Genomic DNA, 26,324 nt, shown 5'->3' with positions numbered 1-26,324 from the left:
CAACGTCCACAGGTGGGGGTTGTGCTTACAGCCCAACACCGTGCAGGACGTTTGGCATTTGCCAGAGAACACCAAGATTGGCAAATTTGCCACTGGTACCCTGTGCTCTTCACAGATGAAAGCAGGTTCACACTAAGCACATGTGACAGATGTGACAGGGTCTGGAGATGCTGTGGAGAACGTTCTGCTGCCTGCAACATCCTCCAGCATGACCGGTTTGGCAGTGGGTCAGTAATGGTGTGGGGTGGAATTTCTTTAGGGGGCCGCACAGCCCTCCATGTGCTTACCAGTAGTAGCCTGACTGCCATTAGGTATGGAGATGAGATCCTCCAACCCCTTGTGAGACCATATGCTGGTGCAGTTGGCCCTGGGTTCCTCCTGATGCACGACAATGCTAGACCTCATGTGGCTGCAGTGTGTCAGCAATTCCTGCAAGACGAAGGCATTGATGCTATGGACAGGCCCGCCTGTTCCCCAGACCTGAATCCAATTGAGCACATCTGGGACATCATGTCGTGCTCCATCCACCAATGCCATGTTGCATCACAGACTGTCCAGGATTTGGGGGATGCTTTAGTCCAGGTGTGGGAGGAGATCCCTCAGAAGACCATCTGCCACCTCATCAGGAGCATGCCCAGGTGTTGTAGGGAGGTCATACAGGCACATGGAGGCCACACACACTACTGAACCTCATTTTGACTTGTTTTAAGGACATTACATCAAAGTTGGATCAGCCTGTAGTGGTTTTTTCCACTCCAAATCCAGACCTCCATGGGTTGCTAAATTTGATTTCCATTGATAAATTTTGTGTGATTTTGTTATCAGCACATTCAACTATGTAATGAACAAAGTATTTAATAAGAATATTTCATTCAGATCTAGGATGTCTTATTTTTGTGTTCCCTTTATTTGTTGAGCAGTGTATATAATTTTGTTTAACCAGGTAAATAGATTAATTTTCATATTTTTAGAAGACTTTTCTGTGCAGAAAATTTAAGCCAAGCATTCAGTGTGCACTTTTATAGTTTCATGGCAATTCTTTGGCTGATGTTTTGAATAGATTGATAAGTGTCCATTTTGTTATGAGATCTATTGATAAAAGCAATTTTATATTGCCCATATTGAATTCTTCATAAACCATTTGAAGCTTATTAAATTGGTCCTATTGTCATCATCACTTTTTGGTTTCTTAATTTTTTTGTGACATATTGGATGGAACTTATTAAACTGTAAATTTCACGCATTCAAGTATTCAGTAAATCTCCATGTTTCTTGCATCTTTTTTTAAAACAAAAGGCGTCTAAAGTTTATTTTTTAAAAAATACAGTATTACACTACTCCTTTACATTCTCTCCCATATTCTTCATTTCAGATTAAAATTGCTTGATCTAGTTAAGAATTTCTAGTATTCTTTAATATTTAATTAGAAAAACAATATAGGATAAAAATTGAAACTACTTTAAGTTGATTATGATGAAGATATTTTTTTAAATCATGTATAGCTATAAATGTGTTATTTATTTTGTTTTGCTGGTCCATGAAATTAAGATATTGTACTAAACAGTTCTACAAACTCAGAATGACTTTAGGTTATGAAGATTAGGTTAAATCCTTCTCTATGTATGAATGTCTGTTCATCCCATTCCCTTTTAATCTTGAGACAGAATTATTGCATAAATTGAGAGTGAAATATCTTTTAAATTGACTTAACTTCCTTGCTGATTATGCAATTATTTCTAAAATTATGCTATGTTCATTACACTATTACAGGTTCTAGACTTTTTCCTATATCAGTTTTCAACAACTGCTTCAAATAAGATACTTAGCTGGTCCCTGGATCACACATTACATCAAAAGAATTGTATTCAGTTACTGACTATTGATTAAAAGTTATTTTATTCATCAGATATTTCCATTATTACATTATGGAAAGAAGGCAATTTTTTTCTCCTCCCCCCATAACCCTCTCTACTACATCTTATGTAATTATAATCAATCCCTTCAAGGCAGACTTGGTAACTTGTAAAGGAGAAAGTTTTTGTTTCCATTCTGTTGATCTTAACATCAGGAAGTCTTCCAATCGGATTTAATCTTCCTGGTGGTAGAGTTATTGAGTTGGATTAAGAAGAAACTGCTGTTTGCCTTATTGGAATCACTGGAAAAAGTTGATACGATGGAATGTACTAGTCTGGATTCCCAGGAGGAAGTCCAGATTAGTACATTCCAACCGAGTTATTCAGGACAAAAGCTTTGATTCCATTGGAACCAAAGCATAGCTAATTTCTTTTGATTCAGCCCACTGTGCTGGGAAATCCTTATAGTACCTTTATATAGCTTGTACCAAAACAGTAACTTAGAATAATTCAGAAGCAAACAGTATCCTCCATTAGTTTAACACTTAGCTATTTTTATTTCTGTGATTTGTTAATGGAAACTTAATATTATTCATCTATCTAATGTAATTTATTACAGAATGTGCTCACTTGCTTTTGGCCCACAATGCTCCTGTAAAAGTGAAAAATGCTCAGGGATGGAGTCCTCTTGCAGAAGCCATCAGCTATGGAGATAGGCAAATGAGTAAGGAATTATTTCTCTGATTTTATGTAAGAAACCTATTTAGTCTTTGAAGGAACAATACGTGAAGTATTGAATTGAGATTTTACTGTAACTATGAATAAATCAAGAACAAAGTATGCATTTGTTTGGGTAGGTAGTCCTTGCCTTATGACTTAGTGAGTGTTTGAAGTTACAACAAACTCCCAAAAGAGATTTACAACCCGATTCTGAAATTGCAGTGGGCAGGACAGCTCCCACCACCACAGTCACATGTCCCACATTCCAAATCTAAGCAGCCATCCTGTATTTATGGCCATTTTCCACAACCTGTAGTCACATGACCACAATTTACGATGTTTTCACCAAAATCCTGTCATTTTTGGTTTTGGCAAAATGCCCCTTAGCAAGCACTGGGGTTCTCTTAACAACAACATCGTTTGCTTAATGTTCACTGCAAAAAAAAAAAGATCATAAAATTGGGTCATTAATTTGATGGTTCTCTTGTGTCCATCAAACCTATGGCCAGAATGAGCAGGCTCATTATGTTTGTAAGTGGAGGGATACCTGTACACATACATACAGAAAAAGAGTTAATAAAGATTATGTTAAAATTCATAGAATGTTTTGACTTTTTATTTTTTTAAGAAGTCAGGATAGTAGTGTGATTTAATGCTTCCAAATGAATTGCATGAAGGTGAGACAAACTAACTAATTGTGTGTTTTGTGTATGTGTGTATGTATGTATGCATAAAATTATATAGCTCAAATCCATACCATTAATAGAGCCTTTTGAAGAATGAAATCTTTCCTGATCAGTAAATACCATTTAGTTTGTTCATTTCTAAAGCAAATATTTTCTTCAATATATTTGTGTATTGGTATGTGCTTCTTATACGTAATTACAATTCCATGATTTATGGCTTACAGTGAATTTATTTAGTTACAGCACTCCTAAGGAAACTGAAGCAACAATCTAGGGAAAGTGTTGAAGAAAAGCGGCCTCGATTATTAAAAGCCCTGAAAGAGGTAAATTAAATTAAATGAGGATTTTATCAGAAAGCTGTTAATTTTAATAAAAGAGTTTGGGTGCATTCATTTTCAAATACTTTTCATGGGTATTACCCCTATGCATACAAATCAGCAAGCAGTTCACAACAGACTTTTTGATATGAAAGTTACAGTGTTCCTAATTAATCCTTACATTTCTAAATATCATTTTGCTGTGTAGGTTTTGATGCTGATCTATAAGTGAATCATTATGTAGCAGTCATACGGATTTTAGAAAAAAATGTTGTGGGTGTACTTCTGTAGTTGTATGATACTTAAGCCTGCTGGAAATACCAGGCACCGATAAAAACCTGTTTAACCATTTAAAGCCTCAGGAGAAGATGCAAGTAATATGTTCTAAGATAATTTGGTTTTGGTTGGATTATTCTAAATGTTAATGAACTATATATGCAGGCCTCTAACTGCTCCATCTCAGCCTATGTAGTATTGTGATAGTATGAGTGGTAATATAAAATTAAATCAGCTGTAGGAAAGCAGAAGCAATTTTTAATAGTGATCTCTTGTCATCCTAACCACATGTGATTTGCACATCATAAAATGAAATATCTTTGCAGGATAATAGGATAAGTAAATTAATTAAATTTTGTTGTTTTACAAATATGTTTTGTAAGACTATGGTAATGTAGCCAAATTGAAATATGCATTCATAAAATGCATACACACACAATGTATTAAGTTTTAATTGACAATATTTTTCTTTAGCTAGGTGACTTTTATCTTGAACTTCACTGGGATTTTCAAAGTTGGGGTAAGTTTTTCTGAAATGCCTATATAAAGTAATTTATGACATACCATCAAATTGCTTATGATTCCTAGTGATCATATATGTAGCTTATGGAGAGATTTAAAAATTTAATAGCATTACTCCAGAAAACAGTTTTTGCTTAGAAAGGTGCAAATCCATAAAATACATTTTTATGTAACTTTATATGAGCATTTCATCACATATATATGAACCGTGGTGGCAAAGTAATTAGAATGCAGTATTGCAATTCTAACTGGCTCAAAGTTGCCTCAGCCTTCCATCCTTCTGAGGTTGTTAAAATGAGGACCCAAATTGTTGGGGGCATATGCTGACTCTGTAAACTGCTTAGAGAGGGCTGTAAAGCACTATAGAGTGGGATATAAGTCTTAGTGCTATTGCTATTGTTGTGCTTGTAAGGCATGTTAGATATAGAAAATCCAAATTTTCTAGCCGTTATTTGTACAATATGTTTAGGAAGTTCTTGTATTTAATATTTTAACTGTATATAATACATTTTAAAGACTAGTGAATTATAAAACTGGTATAGCATTGCACTAATGAATGAAAGCAGCACAAGTGTGATTCCTTGCTGAAGAGCTCATGTGCACCAAATCTACTGGAGAAAAGGGCCTTGATCTGTGGAATTGTACAAAGGAAAGCAAGCTTCCACCAAACTTCAGATCCCAACTATGCATAGTTGTGGAGAAATTTTCATGTATTTCTCTCCTGATATGACCAGGGTTCCCAACCCTAGCAACTTTTAAGATGCGTGGACTTCAACTCCTCTTGCTGGCTGGGGAATCCTGGGAGTTGAAGTCCACTCATCTTAAAGTTGGCAGGGTTGGGAAGCGCTACTGTAGACATCGGTGCTTTATGGAGGGATTCCAGACTGAGCAGATGCTTATTAGTGTCTTTGGAAATTAGCTATTCTCCAAAGATGTTTGCGTTGATGTTTAATTTCATGCTGCTGTTTCTCCTAAGCATAAAACTAGTATGCTATAGTTGGGACATATTTCTCCCTTGATCTGAATTTGAAAAGAATTCTAATTTGTGACATCATCTGTTCCTTGATGATGTTATTCTGCGTCTTGATCCCTCGGTCGTAGATAATAGATTGGGAGCAGTCCCTCAGCACGTCTGCTTCAGCCTTCTCTCTGGTGCTTTGAGTTTCTCGGGCCTCCACGTACAATTTCCAATTTAATTCCCCTTCCCACTTTCCATATAAGTTGCAATTAACATCTGTATCCTAATCAGACTTTAACCCCCACTCCTAGCTGTGGTTTAAAAGCTATGTGTGATTAGCATCCAAATTAATGGTGCAAGATTTCCTGCTTAAGGATGCTGACAAGACAGTAATTGTTTGAGTAATCAGAAAGAAAGCCCAGCAGTCTGATATATATTCCTAATGTAACCAGTTAATGATTCTGCATTGACCCAATATTGTAACATAATTTACCGAAAGAAAGAATTGTAATTGTAATGTTACTTTTAATACATAACGTTTACTTTGTCTATTCAGAGGGTGTTTTGCAAAGTGATAAAATGCGTTTTTGAGCCCACTACTCAAAGCATCCAGAGCAGATCTGCAAAGCAGCTGCATTGAAATTTGAAAGGCTGCGGTGCTTTGATCCTTTAAAAAAGCAAATGGTTCATGCAGTTCTCCTTTTAGTATTTTATTGTTTCCTCCAATACAAACTGAAAAGGGTTTTGTTGCTTTGTTATGTAGCATAAGCCGTAATGTATCAAAGAAATACTTGATAAAATATAACTGTATCTCAATTTGAATTCCAAGAATTTTGGTTGGCGCGGGACCTGTCATAAAGTATGCTGGTATTATTATATATGAATTGATACATTATATTGACATTTAGTCAAATTGTCTCATTTTTGTCAAATTCAGTGCCTTTACTTTCCCGAATCTTGCCTTCTGATGCATGTAAAATATACAAACAAGGTATAAATATCAGGTAAGAATATTCAACCTGCATTACATTAATTATCAGTTTTGCTTTAAAATGTTAATAGATATTAATAGATGCTTTTCCATATAATTTATTGTAATTAAGAGAAGCAAATATTAATATTCTTGAAGGGGAAATAGATTGTACCTAACAAGTTCACTAAGTTTTTGATTAACATTACTTCCATATTTTCTGTAATGTTCTGAAAACATTGATAAATAGATACCCTCAAGAACCCATGATTTGGACTAATTTCATGTGATGAAACACCAATGACAGAGACTGGGAACAAAATAATTTATAGAAAAACTATACAATGTCAGTTGCTATGAAACTGGTATATTTTCAAAACAGTGTATATTCCTATAGCAGAAAATAAATTAGAGGGGGGAAAAATACACTAGTCTAGAAGTCATCAAGGAGGAAGCCACACTCCCACTGGGACTGGCAAGGCAAGGTAGTCCTTGAGATATGACCACAATTTCTGTTGCTAAACAAGGCAGGGGCTCAGTGGGTTACACTCAACTTAATAACCTTTTACGTTGCTAAGTTAATCACTGCAGTTCTTAAGTGAATCATATGGTCATGAAGCAAATCCTGCTTCCCTCATTGACTTGGAAACTGGCTGGGAAGGTTGCACGTGGGGATCACATGACCCTAGTTCAGTGGTGGTATTTGACCGGTTCGGCCCGGTTCTGGCGAGCCGGAATGAGCGATGAGCAGCTGTTGGGCCCACCTGCCCGCCCAGGCTCCCATAATCACTTTTATCTGCTGAATTTGAAGCGCAGCTGCTTTGCACGGCAGCTGGTGAAGCAACCGGGATCTTGCAGGCTTGCAGGAGGCAAGTTAGAACGCCCACCAAGCCACGTCCACTGAACCAGTGGCAACAATATTTGAATACCACCACTGCCCTGGTTTGCTGCCGCCAATAAATACATGCCAGTTGTCAAGCATACACGTTTTTATCATATGATAAAGTTCAAGGACCAGTCGTAAGTTGCTTTTTTCAGCACTGTTGTAACTTTGAACAGTCACTAAACAAATGATTCTAAGTTGAGGACTGTATTATATATAATATAATGCATAATATATAATATAATATCAGCAAACTTCCCTTTTCCCTAGTGGTGTTATCTTGCTGGATAATAAATCACCTGCCAAAAAAAAGCTCAGCATCAAGTGTCCAGCAATGTATTCTGTTTAACTAAAATGTCTATAAGCAGCATAAAGATCTCTCTTCTCTCTCTCTCTCTCTCCCTCAGTTCTCATTTTGTACTATTTCTGCAGGCTTGATACAACCCTCATAGATTTTACTGACATGAAGTGCCAACGGGGGGACTTGAGCTTCATTTTCAATGGTGATGCTGCACCCTCTGAATCCTTTGTAGTTTTAGACAACGAGCAAAAGGTTTACCAGCGAATACATCACGAGGTGAGCGTTTGCAGGGGTTGCGTATTCAAACGCAGTACATTATTTTAGCATGGCGGTTTTAGACCCGTGAGAAAACAAAAGCAAATTGAAAAACCCAGCTTTAAAAGGCGCGAGGTAAATAGCCCCGTGGAACTGTATTTGCACCCTTTGCAATTGGCTGAATTTTTGCAAAATGAAATACTTGCTTTAGGTAGGGTATCAGTTCTCAATCCAGATCCATAAGGTGTTCCTGGGGGTCCTAGGGTATTTCAAGAGATTCACAGAAAAGTGAAATGTATTATACTGCAAATAGTGTCTTGTTGATGCCTGACAATATGCTGGTTACTATTCCATTTCCATATCCAGCAATGGGTACTTATATAGGAGGCACCAGAATCAGACAAGGTTGGGAGGGTGTCATGGATGAAAAAAAGTCGAGAAACACTGATTTAAGGTGTTGGTTGTTCCGGATAGGCTGATAAAATACTTTGACAGGAATAGCAGTTTGAACCCTCGCTTAAAACCTGTGTACTTCAATAGGAACCACATGAAGCACTAATAACATTTATTGGAAAATATATGTAAAAATTCAGAAAGCCCCAAGGGGAATGATAATAGTTTTCCAGAAGTGCAATTAGAAATGTTAAGGACATTAAGGTTTTAGTCCCGAATGGTATTTCTTGGAATGGAGCAAACATTTTGTATAGTAGATATGTATAGCATATATATGCACAATATTACTATTTTTAACACAGTCATATGGCTGTTATCTCAGTGTTTTAAGCTTCTTTGTTATATTTGTGTTTAGTGCCTAAATACTAATAATAGTGGCATTTCGCTTTAATTGCCAGCATACTATGGTACCATATAGATAAGATTTGAGGAGGCCAGAATACTAAAAGAGAATTTCAGTTGTGTATGGAAGTATATGTTGGGTATGGGAGGACATGTTGGCTTGTTGGTCACTCCTTTATTGCATGCTTCAACCACTTCATGGTCACTCCTTTATGGCTGCTTTTAACTTTTAATAAAGCCATTGGGAAAGGTCATTTTGCTCTAAGGCACCAGGGTAGAAAGGAGGAGACTTGAGTTTTTGTTCTGCCTTAAGTGTGAAAGGTGGCTTGGTGACTTTGGGTCAGCCATTGTCTCAGTCCAGCCTACTTTACACGGTTGTTGTGGGGAAAATAGGAGGAGGGAGTGTTGGATATGTTCACTGCCTTGAATTATTCATAAAATGAATACAGTTGCACACTAACTAATTAAACAAACAAACAAATTAACTCTATTGGGTTGGCATGAGCTGTCATCAACAGGCAGGCGATGCTCAATTGCACATGGGCCCTTCCAAAGATGTTGTTGAAATCCTCTCCTACTATATGAAGCTGGTTAGGTCCAGATAGAGCAAAAACCTCAGGAAGATAGAACTGTTCTTGTTCATCACAGTTCTGTGTTGGTTGTTGTGTCTCAAGAGAGGGACTACACCTGCACATGCAAACACAGCCCGTGCCCTCTTCCCTGGCTTCTCTGCACTCATGCTGCACTGCAACACCCCATCCCCAAATTTGTGGGCAGCCTACATGAAGTCTCTGCTATCCCTACACTTCTTACCTGGGACTCCCTCCGATTAACGCTCATCTTGGGGTATGACTGTCACTAAGCGATGCAGTCACATATTGCCCTGTACAAACACATAATTTAGTGACATCCACCTCTGTTCAAATTGCAGTCATAATTCTAGGTCTACTTGCAATGTTCTCTGCATGGTGCTGTCTTTGGTAACTGCAGTTCATTCAGAATGTGGCAGCCTGTTGGTTGGAGCAACTTTAATTTGTAGCTTTGGCAAAACTTGAATTCTTTCAGAATTTGTTTGAGAATCGGTGGAGATACTGCTATCCATGCTTTGTTAATTGTAATTTTCCTTATTTAATTCAACTTATGCAATTCAACTTATTTTTAATTTTGATTAAGGGTATTTTAGTTATTATTGTTGGAGTTTTGTCAATTAATTATCACTCGGTGGTCCTTGGTGATTGCATCAATATGTAATAAATTATATCAGTAGAAGGCATTGCGCATATCTCCCGGCAAAGGATAAATTACATCCTTAAGACAAAAATTATTGGGAGACTCAATATTAAAAACAAATTTGGTAAGCAAAGAAAATGCTTATGTTTAAATGTTTTGTTTCATTTAATAATATTCAAATATATACATCGTTAGGAATCAGAGATGGAAACTGAAGAGGAAGTTGATATTTTGATGAGTAGTGATATTTATTCAGCAACATTATCAACCAAATCAATCACCTTCACACGTGCCCAAACAGGATGGCTTTTCCGGGAAGATAAAACAGTAAGCCTATTTGTTATTCTAAAATCATTGTCTAATTTATTTTACTGTGTCAGTAATGGGGCAGTAAGGCAAAGAAGAATGAAGTCACTTGGGCTGTCATTATAGCGCCTTTGTTTTTTTCTCAGAAGCAGAAAAGTCTTCAAAGGTGTTAAGAGAGGCTGCCTCCAGGGATGCTGGAAGAAGAGAACTTGAGCAGCAGATAGTAGACCAGGGTGGGCAGCCTTTCCATGGCTGGGATAAAAAAAAAACCTTCATGCATTAGAAAGGCGAAGGCTTTAGCAGCTGTATCAACAATGCAGGTCAGACAGGATGCTAATCTTTAGTGTTCATGTCTCCAGATTTCAGCAACACATTTGCACATTTGGAGGAACTCTTCAAGAAAAAAAACAAAACAATTTGCAAGTCTTATGTAGCCCTGGACCAAGAGGAGGCATCACGGCTCTAGTCTTCTTAGCAAAAAAACTCTTACGTGTGCTTTGGTCCTTAGGTTGTTTCATTTATTTATTTCCAGGAAAGAGTGGGAAACTTTTTGGCAGACTTCTACCTGGTTAACGGGCTTGTTTTAGAATCAAGAAAAAGACGGGAACATCTCAGTGAGGAGGATATCCTCCGGAATAAGGCTATCATGGAAAGCTTGAGCAAAGGTGGAAATTTGATGGAACAAAACTTCGAGGTATAATTGAAGATTTCTTCAACTGCATGCTTAGCACACAGCTTTTTCAAGTCAGTTTTGAAATATTATTCTGAATATTTGGTGGAAGATACAAAATTCATCCCAGCAGTCTTAAATTCTAGGAAGAAACTCCTTTCATTTGCATATAAGTAGTTCTAATTGAGCAACCATAGTCGGGACCAACAACTCTATCCTTAAGCAAAGGAGTTGTTAAATGAAGTCGCTATAGTACTTAGGATCTTACTTTAGCTTTCCTTTGCTTTATACTATAAAGGTTATAAAGGTGACAGTTGGTCATAAAGTTACTTTTTCATCATTATCTTAACTGCAGAAGGTCACTAAACTAGGCAGTCTCTAAATGAGGACTACCTAGATGAACATGCATTCCGACATTTTTTTGCTACCATGTTTCTGAAACTTCCTGAGTTTCAGGGATGATATTTAAGAGACTTTGGGAAGCAAAAGTCTTGAGACCCTCAAGGTGGACTAGACCTCACCATGTGACACTTTGGATCTGATGCCAGCTTAGCAACTGATCATTTTGTCATTCTTTATTGTCATTGCACCTCGTACAACGAAATCAAACACCATCTTCAGTGCACATCATCATGACCATGACCATGAAGATGAACACACACATCCTTCACCCTCCACACATTAAACCGAAAACCCCCGACACCACATCAACACTGCAGTATACAGCAGAATTCAAAAGAGCTACTGCCCTGGGATAGAAGCTGTTTTTCAGCCCCTTTGTGCTTGATTTTATTATTCTGTACCGTCTGCCAGATGGTAATAGTTTAAAAAAAGGGTTTCCAGGATGAGATGGATCTTTGAGAATGTTTTGAACTTTCTTAAGGCAGCGGGAGCTATAAAACTCTTTGAAAGAGGGGAGATGGCAACCAGTGATCTTCTGGGCAATGACATTAACCCTCTGGAGTGCTTTCCTATCTGCCACTGTGTAATTGGCAAACCATACAGAGGTGCAGTAAGTTAAAATGCACTCTATGGTACAGCGATAGAAGGTCACCAGCAGTTTTTTTTTTTATTCAGTTGTTGAAACGGAATCCATTGAAACAGAGAAACTTTTGTTTTGTGCTTTTGTAAAGGATGGTTTATTTAATATAATTGACATAGAATGGTGACATCCTTTTTATTTGTATAGATTTTTAAATCTTGCCATATTTTTTTTATGCCTTTCAGACCTTGCTTTAATTTGTTTTGTCCAAATAGTTTGACATACCGTATTTTTTGGACTATTAAGTCCAGAACATTAGCATTTGGACTATTAAGTCCAAAACAGTAACATTGGCTTTAGAGGAAGAAAAAAAAATCTGCCTCCCAGCATCTATCCGGTATTCATCTGCCTAGCATCCTTACAGAAAACAGCCTGGTCAGCTTCAGCACATTATCACAGCCCCAGTATGTGGCTCATCAGGGTCCAGTTCTGTTGCGACCACCACCAGTCAACTGAGCTGAGCTGCCACCGCCACCAGAAGATGCTAGAGCCTTCACTGCTAAGCAGCTGATTGGTGATTGGATTGGCCTCCTAGAATACCTCCGATCAGCTGTTCTAGGCAGTGAAGATAGCCACGGCCCATTCGCCGCCACCATGGTCTGTTCATGGGCTATGGCGATAGGCTGCTGCGGCAATCCCCGCCACCTAAAACAGCTGATTGGTGCTGCACCAACCAGACCCCCCCCCCCCCCGCTGCAATATTTGCTCTATAAGATGCATAGACTTTTCCACTCATTGGGGGGGGGGGTGTTACAGTCCAAAAAATATGGTAATTACCTCAGGTGTGTTGCTTGTTTCTACACCCTCAGGAGGCAGTATATATTTCCTAAGCTACTTAAATATCAGCACAACATTATTAGCATCTTTAATGTTCCACTGTAACTTGTTAGCATTTTGTCATTTTCCACCATGTTAATTCTATACATGTACCGGTCTTTGTAAATGATAGTCTTCAAGGTCTGTTAAAAATTTAAAAAACTTGCTTTTCACAGAACAGCTTAATAGTAGGCTTAATGCTGGTAACATTAAATAATAAATGATGTTTCTAAAATCTGAACAATGAACTATAATGAACCAAAACAGTGAGTTGTCCAATTGTCAGTCATATTCTGTTGGGAAAAGAATGCCAAATACTGTTGAGGAAAATTAATCTTTCTGTTAGCATCAGAAATGATTAGTGCAAGTTTATAATGGTTTATCTGCTCTTTAAGTTTCCTCCAGTGATGTGTGGTAGAAAATCTCTTATGAAATAAAAATAGTTGCAAGATTAAAAATAATATCACGCTTGTATTTTTTCTGAGAAACATGTTTTTCTTTTAAAAGTATACTACATTATTTACATTCTAATATAATGAATGACTACAAGAAGTGTCTGAATAAAATAACACTGAGAGTCAAAAGTATGGTCAGGCAATCCTCTTTAAGCAGATTTTTCTCTTCATCTTTATCTTTTGGATAGTTATTTTATGCAATATTGAGAACTAGTCTTGTATCTAAATTTCTACTTTTAAGAAGTCACCTTGGTCCACCAGAAATTATTTGTTGAGTTTGTGGTGGTGTAATTTTAGACTGGGGCAGTATTTCAGACTGGCAAGTGTTGTTGTCTGGTTGAAAGGTGATATTCTGTAGTTTAGAAAAGTGGTAGCTATTATTAAATAAATTCTTGTGTCTTTTCTTTAAAAAGCCTGTCAGGAGACAATCTCTTACCCCACCACCACCCAATACAATTTCATGGGAGGAATACATATCTGCAGAAAATGGGAAGTGAGTATTACTGCTATATGCATATGGTTTATTTATTTATTTACTTGGTGTTTAGCATATTGTACATGAACTAGTAATATATATTAACACTTCATCTAGATTAGTAAAATACAATACAATAAAATATAAATGTTAAAAAGATCTGTGTTCAAATATCAGTGTTTGAACACTGAAAGCGCAGCATCGTTTATATTAAAAAAATAATCAGATATTGGACTGTAAGCTGAGACTGTATGCCCTCAGCTTACAGCCGGTCATGATGTGATCTACAGTTGGATGGATACTGTGCCCCATTTATACAGAGAGTCCTGGTAGATGCCTTGTGAGGTATGAATCCTATTCAGGATTGTCCATTGTTGATGTGATAGTTCAAAGCCTGGCACCTTTTTTTGTGAAGTCATTGCTATGTCTGGGCATTCAGCGACCCATTTGGCTTTTCATTGGAAATCAATGTTGAAGTTGTTGCCAGTGAGGGACTTCCTGTATTTGAGCCTTCCAGCTGATAAATGAGGCAGGTTGACATGCGCTGGTATGAGTGATTTGTTTGTCATATTTCTGTATTCACTCACTAGTGCTTCTTGCCTTTGTAAAGCTGGAGGTGCTTTATGTTAACTAAGAGACAGAAATACATATTGTTCTAGACTTTGAGTCATGAAATTTAAAAAAGATAACTGGTTGTTTTTACATAATAATTGTTTATATAAATATTATATATTTATATCTATTGGTTTTCTTTAAAAGAGCAACAAAAATTGGTGCTCTGTCAGTATAACTGAATAAATCAGAAGTCTTAACAGATTTAAGCTGCCTTACATATGGCACTTTGCACAAAGCAAATTTAGATTTTAAAATATGATTTGAAGGGAAAAAAAGTTATGAGACCATTTAAAAAACAACAGATGAAAGTATTTGAACAGAAACTAGCAACAAGCCTTAATGGGGAGTATAAAAAAATATTGAAATTGTTAATAGCATTTGCAGGACACAAGGAGAAAGGAAATAAATAGAAAATGTGTCAGTAGAAAGTTTCAACAGTGGTTTTTATTTATATTTAGTTCTGTTCTGCCCTTTTTTCTTTTGTATTTCTTTATTTTAATAATAAAGAAATAATGAACAATTTTAATCATATTTAAAAGCAACAAAAAGGAATAAAAGAATGGTTAAAAGAGCACAGTTCAAATGCATAAACAAGAAGTTTACAAGTATAGATATTATATTTTCCTGTATATCATCAATTGATGGTAATACTGAATGTATTATATCATTTTAAAAGCTTGAAAATCATTATTAAGCTCTAAGTGGAACATAAATATCAAGAGTATAGTCGGGACAATCTGAGTCATAAAATGAAGCTATGGGTTACAGTAAATTCTACCCATGATACTATAAGTTTATTTTTTAAAACCCTATAAATTTGAATTTAGATTTTATACACAGAAAAACCCACATTTTTAGATGTGGCACAAATCCAGGTCTTGGACTATAATCAAATAGTTTCCTGTTAGAGTTAAATTTTTAAGGTAACAAGATACTCTAATCTTTTTTTTATGAATTGCACCCTTTGCTTTCTTATTGAAAATAAGGAGTTCTAAAAGCATTTAGATTTAAGTACGTCTGTGTGTGCATGAGAAAAACAGGAATGAAAGAGACTTCCAAACCTCATTGAATAATTTCCATTATGCTTGTTTCCTGCTCAATAAAAAATCTCTTTCAGGGTGAGCTGTTTCTGCATTTTATGTATTTGGAGAAATTTTCAGTTTGATTGTCTTTTAAACAGAGCACCTCATTTGGGTAGAGAACTTGTCTGCAAAGAAAGCAAGAAAACTTTTAAAGCTACAATAGCCATGAGCCAAGAATTTCCTCTAGGAATTGAATCGTAAGTCTCAATTACTTTCAGAAAAGGCTGTAAAAGGATGTGATACATTAAAGTTATATTGCTGATTATATTGTGCTTAAATATAGAGACTCTAGCACATAAAATAAGAAAAAGTCTTATACAACCAACGAGTTATATAAAATGAGTTGCAGTTGTTCTGTTGTACAATGTATGAGTTCCATATAGTTTCAGCTTTGTCTCTACTGTGTTTATCCCTTGATGAGTCACAAGCATTCTCTACAAATTAATCTATTTCTAAAAGCCATGTAGCACTTAGGGAACGTCTGATGTTGCTTACTGGTTTCCAGAATGTCTAGACCTGTGCAACGTGATGTCACTTTGTAAAGTTTTCTTGACTTCTAATTTCTGAAGCAAAGAGTACTGGCAAATCTCAGGCAATTTGACTTAGTTTCTTCCATTGAAGCGTTAATGTCAGCTATTTTGCTTTAGCTGCCCATTCATTTTGGATGGAAATGCCTTATGTCCACTCATGTGCAGAAGAGCATTAAAGATAGGAAGCCCATCATACCATGAATCTCCTAAGGCTTTCCAGTATAGCCAGACCAGATCTTAGCAGCTTTCCTAAATATTAGCAGAGTTGGTGTTGACTTGAAGTTCGTTGAAAGATAGGATAGCAACGGAAAAGGTGTGCCTGTATGGTTCCTGATGGCAACAATCCTTCAAATTGGGATTCAAAGGACTTCCCTCCCTATTAGATGAGTAGAAGTCACTGGGAATGGGCAGTCTAGCAGATATCCAGGTCTTAAGCCGTAAGGCCAACTCTTTGAATTGGCACCTGTAAGCCAATTAGCAACCAATACAATACCGTAGTATGACAAGGACAAATCAGGAGACATCTTGCAGTAGTCCATTCATGAGGCACAAACTACTGGAATGGTTGCAACTGGCACATGAAATAGAGTTGTGCAAAGGCTCTAGTTTCCTCAGCAACATCTGTTCCTTGAGCAGGAGCTCCATAATAGTTATAAACCAGTTGACGAAATAGCTGCTCCATAGTCCCATGATTTGCAGGATCCAGACACTCCACTAGAAGAACTGGAGAAAGGCCTGGGAACATGCTAGTTTCTGATCCTTTCAACATCTGCATTAATGTTTGTTTTTTTAAAAAAAAACTTGCTTGTTTAAATAAAAAACAAAAAATCAAATTCCATATTAGATACCCAAGTTCTATATCCATAGTACAAAAAGTCATATTAGAGGCTACACCGCGCACACAGATTCTGTAATAAGCAAACACAGCATTCATTATGAATATGTAATTTATGTAAATAATTGGTAATTTGTGAAAGTATCTATTGCTTCACATTTTTTAAAAAAATATACCTGTTGCTAGTTGTAGTGTGTCCAATAATGGGATGAGAATAATACCTTCCCTTCTCAATTGCTTAAATCACATGGGTAGTTGTTGAAGCTGTTAATAGATGTCATACATGTGTTCTCTTTCAGGTTGTTGAATGTTTTAGAAGTAATTGCACCCTTCAAGCACTTTAACAAACTGCGGGAATTTGTGCAGATGAAACTTCCACCAGGCTTTCCAGTAAAGTTAGGTGAGCTATGGATTTCATCTGAGACCAAGAATTATTATTTGATTGCCTCTTGGGGTTGGGATGGGGCGCAAAAACTGCAATACTTTCCAATTGGGCATTAGGCAAAATAAAATGGCACCGCACAGTGCACTGAATGGAAAATACATAATAGATCAGAGCAGGGGTGTCAAACATGTGGCCTGTGGGCCACACCTGGCCCACGCTAGGCCCAGAATTGGCCCACAGGGCCATCCCAGAGACAACAAGGGACTGGCCTGTGCCGCCCCAGCCCTGGCCCAACCCAGCACTGCCCACCCAATTGGCTGCAATGACTAGGCCATGCCCACCCCAGCCCTCCAAGGGCAAGCAAAATCCTGTTACAGCCCACGATGGGATCAAGTTTGACATCCCTGGTCCAGAGTAAAAATTTTGCTTGAGCAGGAAGGACCAGCCTAGACAAAACATGATGCACGTGGTTGCATTTTACGTGTTTTTTGTAAGAAAGAAGAAAATAGCAGAATCATTGGCATTGTACTGTGGTTTAATCCTTCCCCTCTGCTCTCTCTCCCTCCCTGAAGTTGGCAAGGAAGCTTCACTGAGACGATAGAGATAAAGCAACTAATGTCACCTCCTGCTGGAGATCTGTTTAAGCTCCACGTTAACATACGTTTTATACTTCTGTCTCATTGGAATAAAACAGTTGGTGATGAATAGTATAAAACACAATGACGTGGAAAGAAAATTGCCGCTTGTACTTTAAATTAAGCTTGAACAATTAGAGGATGGTCTAGCCAGACTCTAGTTCTCATCAAAATTTGGCTTTTGCAACAATTGGTATTTGCAATCTGCCTCCACGTTATAGCAGTTTCATCCCATCATAAACAATATATCCTGTGCCCTGTTTAAATTCAAATGGGAATATAAATCCCTCCAAGGTATCTCCCCCTCCCCCTCCTATAACATTACTTTTGCCCGGCTAGAAATTTCTGTGATTAATTCCAGAATTACTGTCAGATACGTTGTACTTTCCTCCATTATTTCCTTAGATTAATCGATAGAAATGAGAGGTACGGATGCTTATTGTCTGCATATTGGCAGTACTGCCAAAACCAGATCTATAGATGATCTCTGTCAGCAGTTTTCTTTAGGATTGACAAACAATGCATCTAAGGTAGTCCATGAGGGCAGAGGTCTCCAAACTTGGCAACTTTAAGACTGTCTGGAGAATTCTGGGAGTTGAAGTCCACAAATCTTAAAGTTGCCAAGTTTGGGGGGCCTGCATTACGGCATCTCACTGGCCATCAGTCGCAACATTCCTCCAAAGCCATCCTTTATACTCTTTTTACCTGAAAGCACTTCGAATTGCATCAAGCCACCTGCAAGGAAAATGTCATGGAAATGATCAGAAGGAGTCTTGTTAAAGAGAGGAGTGCTCCCCCCACCAAGCCATCCTGGACCCAATTAATGGTTTTCCTTCCTTCCTTCCTTCCCAGATATTCCTGTGTTTCCAACAATCACAGCCACTGTGACTTTTCAGGAGTTTCGCTATGATGAGTTTGATGAATCCATTTTCACAATTCCTGACGACTACAAGGAGGATCCCAGCCGCTTTCCTGATCTCTAGACGTAACTGGACAGTTAGCAGCGAATAAAGAATACCAGCATGCCTCAAGACAGCAAGACAACCGAAGGACGTGGATAGCTTAAGACCGATGTCTGAAAGTTGGGAAAATGGAAAAGATAAAACTTATTTAAATGAATTCAGAAAGGGAGCATAGAGTGAATTTTATCTATTGTAATATATAGCAAGCATCCATCTGGTGTCATAAGGATAGCAGGTCACCTGATGTATCACATTCATTTATACATCTAGACTTGCAAGCATGGTAATCTGGCACCTCAGTCTCACACACACACACCCCTCTGCCCTTCCCCCCCATGGTACATTCATAAAACTTCTGAAGACAATAATTTGTTTATAGATTTTTTTTTTCCTTGATAAATAAAAAGCACTCTTGGACCATTTGCATAAACACTAAAATGTCTTACCAGGGTATTAGCCCTTTTAAACACCCATCGGAATCAAGATAACCTTCCTTCGAGGTTTGTTTTTGTATGTTATAAATCCTGTTACATTCAGCACATTGAACATCATCTGAGCGTTTAGAAGAAGGAATTACTTTTCTGTAAACGATAAACGAGCCAAAAGCTAACCTTTTGTATACAGTTGCTTTTAGTTATTGCAATACATTTCAGTACTAGAACATTCACTCTGCAGGGAATAAGGTACCTCCTTTAGCACCTTAGTGCAACTCATTGTGGTGCTATCTGTATTTTCCCCAAATTGTTGATTTCTCCACCGAAGATTGTTTCCTAATCTTTTCATGAAGATCTTTTCAAGATGGCTGGAAATGTTCTTGCAGTATTTGTTGGAGATTCTTCCTTGACATTTATTTGGGCTGTTCAAATGTACATAAGCGACTCAAACAAGCATACCAAATTTGCATTTATGCTCTGCAGCATTCGGGAACAATAAATAATAGCAGTTAGATGATAACCGTCTCAAAGGTGAAGCTTTGTTTTCTCCCAAGGAAAAAAATCTAGTAGAATGAATAAGGGCTGCAGTAAACTAAGAAAAATGTACAAAAATGCCATGGGGTGTTTCCAATATTGATAGCTTCAATAAGAATAACTTTTTTTTTCCCCTAGGAAATTGACTTCTAAAAGTTAGGATTATTATATGGTTCCAGCCACCAAATATAACCTAAGTGTTTTTGCTCTACTGTCTCAAACTGTTGATACCTACATTCATTTGTATTGCGAAATTTGGCTTCCAGTAATGTGTATGTGTACAGAAATGTAAATACTTTCAGAAGAATATTCTTTGTGCAGTCTAGTTTTTTTTCCTTTTTCCTTTTTGTTTTTTGTTTTTGGTCTGGAAAGTTCTTAAGTCATTTTCAGACATGTAGTAAACCACATGTCGGGTAACACCCAGCGCTGGCAATATTTTAAAATGTGAAATTAGGCATTCTGAGGCCTAGTCCTCAGTAAAACAGACTCATAAGCCCCAGCAACCCTGTCAAGAAAAAAGGTACAGAACTAATTAAAGTTGTAGCTTTGCACGTGCAGAGAAGCAACTCAAGAAAACTGCAGCTTCTTATTATAAACCAGGGAATAAATATTGAGACTAATTCCAAAAATACTGCAAACTTGTAAGCAGTTTAAACCAACCAGGATTGGCAATTGTGAGTGAAGACAGTTGGTTAGGGTTGCTGGTTTTGAAATGCATGTTATTTCCAGTACTTGTTGGGAGAGATTAAATCTGCTGCCTATAAAATGTTAAAAATACCCTGTTATTTCCTCTTTCAGTTGATTCAAAGAGGAGACATGACTAAATCTAAAAGTGATTGATACTATAGGTTGCATCCACCTGCCCACAAAATAACTTCTAGCAGAGAGATGCGATTTTCATATAGTCTGTAATTTCTGTGCCCCTCCAGCTTGGCTCTGGAAGTTAGAAAATTCTTACAATTTATTCAAGGATGAAGAGAATGAAGTCCTGCTTGAGTGGGAGTCTCCTCTTTTGTCATTGGACTGTGTCCTTTGTATTATCTGTTCTGTGGGCATTTCCTAAAAAGAATGTGCTGTATAGAAATGTACAGCACTGGGTTTTTTTGCCGCAGGAATGATGGAAAGTACTGGTATGACTTTGATTGGATGGCTGTATCTCCCTCCAAAAGTTGGAACTTGATAATGGTCATCATCTATATCTGAAATTATCAGGTTAATAATGCCAAAGTTACCTTTCATTAAGTTGTATATAAAAAATTGCTTAAGTATCTCAGCCCAGCACATGGAATACATAACTTTCCACGTTGGTTAAAAATTGGGTCAGATCCAAATTTAATCCCATGGGAAACACAAAGATGCCAATTGGAATCAATGAACAAAAACTGATTTCAGTAGGTTCAATCTAACCATAATCTGGGATCCAATTTAGTGAAGTTTTTTGTCCAGTCTAATAAGTTGTACTCTAGTGATCTGAATGAGGAAAAGAGCTTTACTTTGGTAGTTGCTGGTCAACCTCTGAGGAAAGAAGAAAGACCTCAAATTTTAGCTTGTTTGCACTGAAGAAAAGAGAAAACAGCCTCTTAGCGGATTTTTCAGCAGATTTTTCAAATTGTGGTTTATGTTGTATCACAACCCTTTTTAAAGATGTGTAGATATGACAGTTTATTTAGTTCCAGAAATGGATTTTCAGGAGAAAAAAATCAGTGTCCGCTGCAATCGATCTGATTGCATCCACGCACTTATGCATGCAGCTCTCTTGCTTTCATGGAGCTTCTGTTTCAAAAATTTGGGGAAATTGATTTATATATGCATTAGTAAGGCACATACACCGACTTTAAAAGAAATGGGAAAAGTGTTCCTGTAAAGAGAGCTGTTTGCCTGCCTGTAATGGTGTTTCTAAATCTAGAGAAAAGACTGCATCCAGAATCTTAGCATTAAGATTTTGATATTAAGTTAATGACAGACATATTAATGAACAAGTATAGATTAATGCTTGACCATTAAAGCACTTTGGAGGATCTGTTTTGATTTTGGTTGTACCATCTAAATGTAGAGAATTATTTTGTACCAAATATTTTGCATTGGTTGCATTGCACTCAGAATGACAAATTTTTGAGGTCAAGACTATTTCTGAATAATTCTGAAGAATTATGTATAATTGTATTAAGGGGGAAAGTTCACATAAAAATATGCAAAATTTATTATAAATGTAGCACAACTGGCTAAGTTAAACGATTCCATTTGCATACTTTTAGGCCTTGACTGAAAAGGAATATTACTTGGGAAACAGATTATATTAGTATTCTGAGTAAGAATGTGCGAAATTTGTTGATCTTGGAATGGACCATTCCAGAAAAATCCAGAATATTAAGCAATTCCTAACATATTTAATGCAGTTTAAATATCACATCACCCTGCCCAAACACCCTCAAACTGCTTTTGGTTTGAACAATTTATTTTGGAAAGCTGTGTATCATACTCTGAAACAAAACATTGTAAAGTTTTGCAGAGTAATCAGTTCCTATATCAATGTTCTGCACATATTTTGTAATGAATAATTTGGAAACGTGCAGTTTTGTGTTAAATTTTCATTTAGAAAAACATCTGAAATTTCCTTGAGTTTGATCTCTTAAAAATTAGCAAAGTGTTCTGTCAATCATTAGCTGAGGATCTTTGAAAAGAACTCAAATGCTTCCTAAATTGAGCTCAATCTTATTGGTCTTCCAAATAATTGCTTTAATTTATAACAAAAACGAACAAGACTTTTTCCAAGCAGTTGGTTTTTCAGTCATTGCAATTCATGTATGCCTAGCAAATAGTACATCTGTGGATATAATCCAATGCTGGAAAGCCCATCTTAAGCTGAAGCATAATATATTGAAAGTTACATACTTGTTGACTTTATTAAAGATAATTATATTTAAATATTAACAAACTTTCTATAATGCTGCAGTTTTTCCTTGACAGTTTATAATTGTGGTAACAATGGCATTTTTTTGTTGTTACATTTCATGTTCTTTGTCTAATCTAAACTCACCTTCACTAAAAGGATTTTTGGTTGTACCACTTAGAATAAAGACCAAAAGATGCTGTTTGCTTTTAAAACTGAATATATGACAACTATATTAACATGGATACTTCCTCCTTATTAGAGGAGGACTAAGATGTACAAAAAGGCTGTTACAGTGTACCACTTTCACAAGGACATTTTATTGGTCAGTTTTTCAATAAAATCCTCAAATTTTCAGTGCATTGGTGTTGATTGTAATCTCTCTAACTTTAAGCTAGACCGCATAAAAATGGGCTTAAAAGTCACGTTATAGTGTAAGATGATGGCATTCATAAGCCACGTTTTGCTTCAACTGTATAATGGATGCTATAATGTATCCTCCCTCATCTATTTAATATAACATTTCAATTATAGGAAATGCAGATATCAATAACCTGGAGCATACTCTAGTACTATATTTATATCCCAACTTTATTATTTTTATAAATAACTCATGGTGAACATATCTAATACTGCTACCTCCTCCTATTGTCCTCCCAACAACAATATGTGAAGTGAGTTGGGTTGAAAGAGAATGGCTGGCCCAAAATGACCCAGCTGTCTTCTACAACTGAGGAGAATTAGAATTCATAGTCTCCAGGTTACTGGCCTGATGCTACAACAACAACAATAATAATACAAAATTTTATGCTGCTTGACTCCCAGCAATTTTTTGTGAAGTATGGATGCAAAGTCCAACAAATCTACCTTCAGATCAATAGTCATTGTGATTAAGTCATTAATTGTCCCCAATTTGGATGCAATTAGTGAGCAAAATTAGGGACGCGGTGGTTCAGTGGCTAAGATGCTGAGCTTGTCGATCAGAAAGGTCAGTTTGGCGGTTCAAATCCCTAGCACCACGTAACAGAATGAGCTGTTACTTGTTCCAGCTTCTGCCAGCCTAGCAGTTCGAAAGCATGCAAAGTAAAAATGCAAGTAGAAAAATAGGGACCTTTTTGGCGGGAAGGTAACAGCGTTCCTTTCACCTTTGGCATTTAGTTATGCCCGCCATGTGACCACGGAGACGTCTTTGGACAGTGCTGGCGCTTCGGCTTTCTAATGGAGATGAGCACCACCCCCTAGAGCCGGAAATGACTACCACATTTATGCAAGGGGTACCTTTACCTTAGTGAGCAAAAAGGAAATCCTTATTTACCATCTATATTACAGGTAGTCCTCAACTTATGACCACAATTGAGCTCAAAATTTATGTTGCTAAGTGACACATTTGTTGAGTGAGCTTTTCCCCATTTTGCGACTTCTTGCCACATTTGTTAAGTGAATCACTGCAGTTGTTAAATTAGTAACACGTTTGTTAAGTAAATCTGACATCCCCTTTGACTTTGCTTGTCAGAAGGTCGTAAAAGGGGATCCTGTGATTCTGGGACACTGCAACTGTCATAAATATGAACCACTTGTCAAGCATCCAAGGGTAAATCAGGTGACCATGGGAATGCTGCAGCGGTCATGAGTGTTAAAAAATTGGTCATAAGTCCCTTTTTTCAGTCGTGCTGTAACTTTGAACAGTCACTAAAAGAACTGTTGTAAGTCAAGGACTACTTGTACTTTATTTTTAACAGTATAGTTGCATTTGACAAGATAAGGGAATATCTACCGGCTGCCCTGCCCTTAGATGTGTCAAGATAAAACTGTGTCAAGACTTTTTTTTTTTTAGTAAGGAAAATAAAAGGATTACAGACAAAGTCAGTAAACAGCTAAAGCCAAGAAATCTGGCCACAAAAGCTGAAGGAAAATGATAGTTATGGCATAAATCAAGGTCTTTAGAGGCCAAATGCCAACTGCTGAGATTACAGAACCATCAAGAGAAGAATTTTTTGACTATTGAATTCTTGTCCAATCCAATTTAAGAAATTGTATAGTGTGCTGCTTTCTCTTCAAATGAAAAGCTACCCTGACTGAGTGTGGTGGTCTCAGGAATTCTGGGAGTTGAAGCCCACAGATCGTAAAGTTGCCAGTTGCCCACCCCTGATCTAATCCAACTCACAGCTATCATGCAGGAATTTACTATTATAAATTATTTGACAATGACCATCCAGCAGCCTTTGCCTACATAATAAGTAACTTCCTGCACAAAACCTGCACTTTCCGGCAATTCCTCATAAGCCTGGGCACCTTTTCATTTTGGTTGTTTGCCTCTGAACACACTGTGGCCCTTCTAAAATCTGACACCCATATGGGTTGTAATATTACAAGTGCTACCTGACCAACACCCCAAAGAAGACGGAGGGGTGTCAATCTATCCTCCAACGCACCTGAAGGCAGAACAAGAAACAATGGATGGAAACTAATCAAGGAGAGATGCAACTGAGAGCTAAGGAGAAATTTCCTAACAGTTAAAACAAATAATCAGTGGAATGGCTTGCCTCCAGAAGTTGTAAATGCTCCAACACTGGAGGTTTTAAAGAAGTGATTGGACAGGCATTTGTCTGAAATGGTAAGGTTTCCTGCTTGCACAAAGGTTTGGACTAGAAGACCTCCAGGGTCCCTTCCAGCTCTGTTATTCTGTTATACCAAATAGAGAAGAACCACACCATTGCATTACTTAGACATCATGCATCTATAGCTAAAGCCTAGAATTTCTTGTTTGTAACTGCATCAGGTGTTTGTTAATATTCAACGTGAACCTTCAAGGCATTCACATCCTTTCCATCTTAGGTATTTTTCCTTGTTAAATGTATATTTTTCTGTTGAAATTCATTTTTCTGTTTTTTTTTTTCCATGTTCTGTTGTCAACATTTTCCTGAATCTTGTGCCCTTTTTGCTTGCTACACCTTTCATTGTTGTTGTTCTGCCTTTTAACTGCTGGCCGAATATAAAGACAGACAGACATACTCTACAAAGGCTTCCATACAAAGTTTCTTTATTGGGGGGGGGGGGTCACAAGGCATCTTCAAATATAACTCACGGTTATGTCAAGATTCATCTAATGTCCAATTCTTTGCATAGCTGACTTCATAGTGTAAGATTATAGTGATCTTTCATCCCATAACGCTGGAGCAAAGGGTGAGACACCAGCATGGTGCTGGGGTCCAAGCAAGAGTAAAGGAAACTCCCACAACCCAACCAAGGGTCAATTCAGTGACCAATCAGGATTACAGATGTGACCACATGACATGAACTACATTTCCCATGATGCATTAACTACATTTACCATGCGGCATTCACTTAAGGGGACAGCTCCCAATTCTAACTTAACTATCTCAATTCCCAATTACCTATATGCTGTCTGGACAGTATAGTTGTCATCTGCAAATCTGATCATCATTTTGAATTACTGTATTTTTTGCTCCATAAGACGCACTCCCACCCACCCCCACCCCCAAAAGTGGGTGGAAATATCTGTGCATGTAAGGGAGCGAATATGGTGAATAGCAGCTGGGCCGCAATGGCGGGGTCCTTTTACAGTGCCACCTCCTCTTTTCCGCAGTGCAGGAGTCAATAGGTGGAGGTGGTACATGAGAGGACACCTACCTGTGGTCCCCTCAGGCTCCACCTCCTGCCTTCTCTACACTGCTGCCCCATATTCAGCGCTCCATATTCATTTTTTTTCCTTTTCCTCCTCGAAACTTAGGAACGAAAAATACAGTATATATAAAAATGATGGGATATCATTATCATTCATAATGTTGATCTATTGTTAATGTTTTTTGATAAGTTTTATTCATGTCCTTGTTTATCTAGCAGTAAGTGTAGGCCAACCTACTTTTTATGT

At 37.3% G+C, this 26,324-nt stretch overlaps 1 protein-coding gene across 1 annotated transcript in view; it reads left to right on the top strand.

Annotated features, from left to right (window-relative positions):
* ANKRD13C (ankyrin repeat domain 13C) overlaps nucleotides 1-22,792 on the top strand; it is a 29,807-nt gene extending 7,015 nt beyond the window's left edge. Inside the window, exons 3-13 of the mRNA XM_026700165.2 lie at nucleotides 2,473-2,577; nucleotides 3,497-3,582; nucleotides 4,327-4,372; nucleotides 6,270-6,336; nucleotides 7,618-7,762; nucleotides 9,962-10,093; nucleotides 10,605-10,766; nucleotides 13,469-13,548; nucleotides 15,326-15,424; nucleotides 16,892-16,992; nucleotides 18,465-22,792. Coding sequence (XP_026555950.1) covers nucleotides 2,473-2,577; nucleotides 3,497-3,582; nucleotides 4,327-4,372; nucleotides 6,270-6,336; nucleotides 7,618-7,762; nucleotides 9,962-10,093; nucleotides 10,605-10,766; nucleotides 13,469-13,548; nucleotides 15,326-15,424; nucleotides 16,892-16,992; nucleotides 18,465-18,595 — 1,154 coding nt within the window. The 3' untranslated portion in view covers nucleotides 18,596-22,792. The remainder of the gene's footprint in view (nucleotides 1-2,472; nucleotides 2,578-3,496; nucleotides 3,583-4,326; nucleotides 4,373-6,269; nucleotides 6,337-7,617; nucleotides 7,763-9,961; nucleotides 10,094-10,604; nucleotides 10,767-13,468; nucleotides 13,549-15,325; nucleotides 15,425-16,891; nucleotides 16,993-18,464) is intronic.
* Nucleotides 22,793-26,324: the final 3,532 nt, after the last annotated feature.

Source organism: Pseudonaja textilis, chromosome 3 (assembly GCF_049901715.1).
Source record: "Pseudonaja textilis isolate UNSWEBS1 chromosome 3, rPseTex1.2, whole genome shotgun sequence".
NCBI classification, from domain to species: domain Eukaryota; kingdom Metazoa; phylum Chordata; class Lepidosauria; order Squamata; family Elapidae; genus Pseudonaja; species Pseudonaja textilis.
Note: the sequence above shows the minus strand (reverse complement) of the source record. Positions and strands in the feature narration are given on the sequence as shown.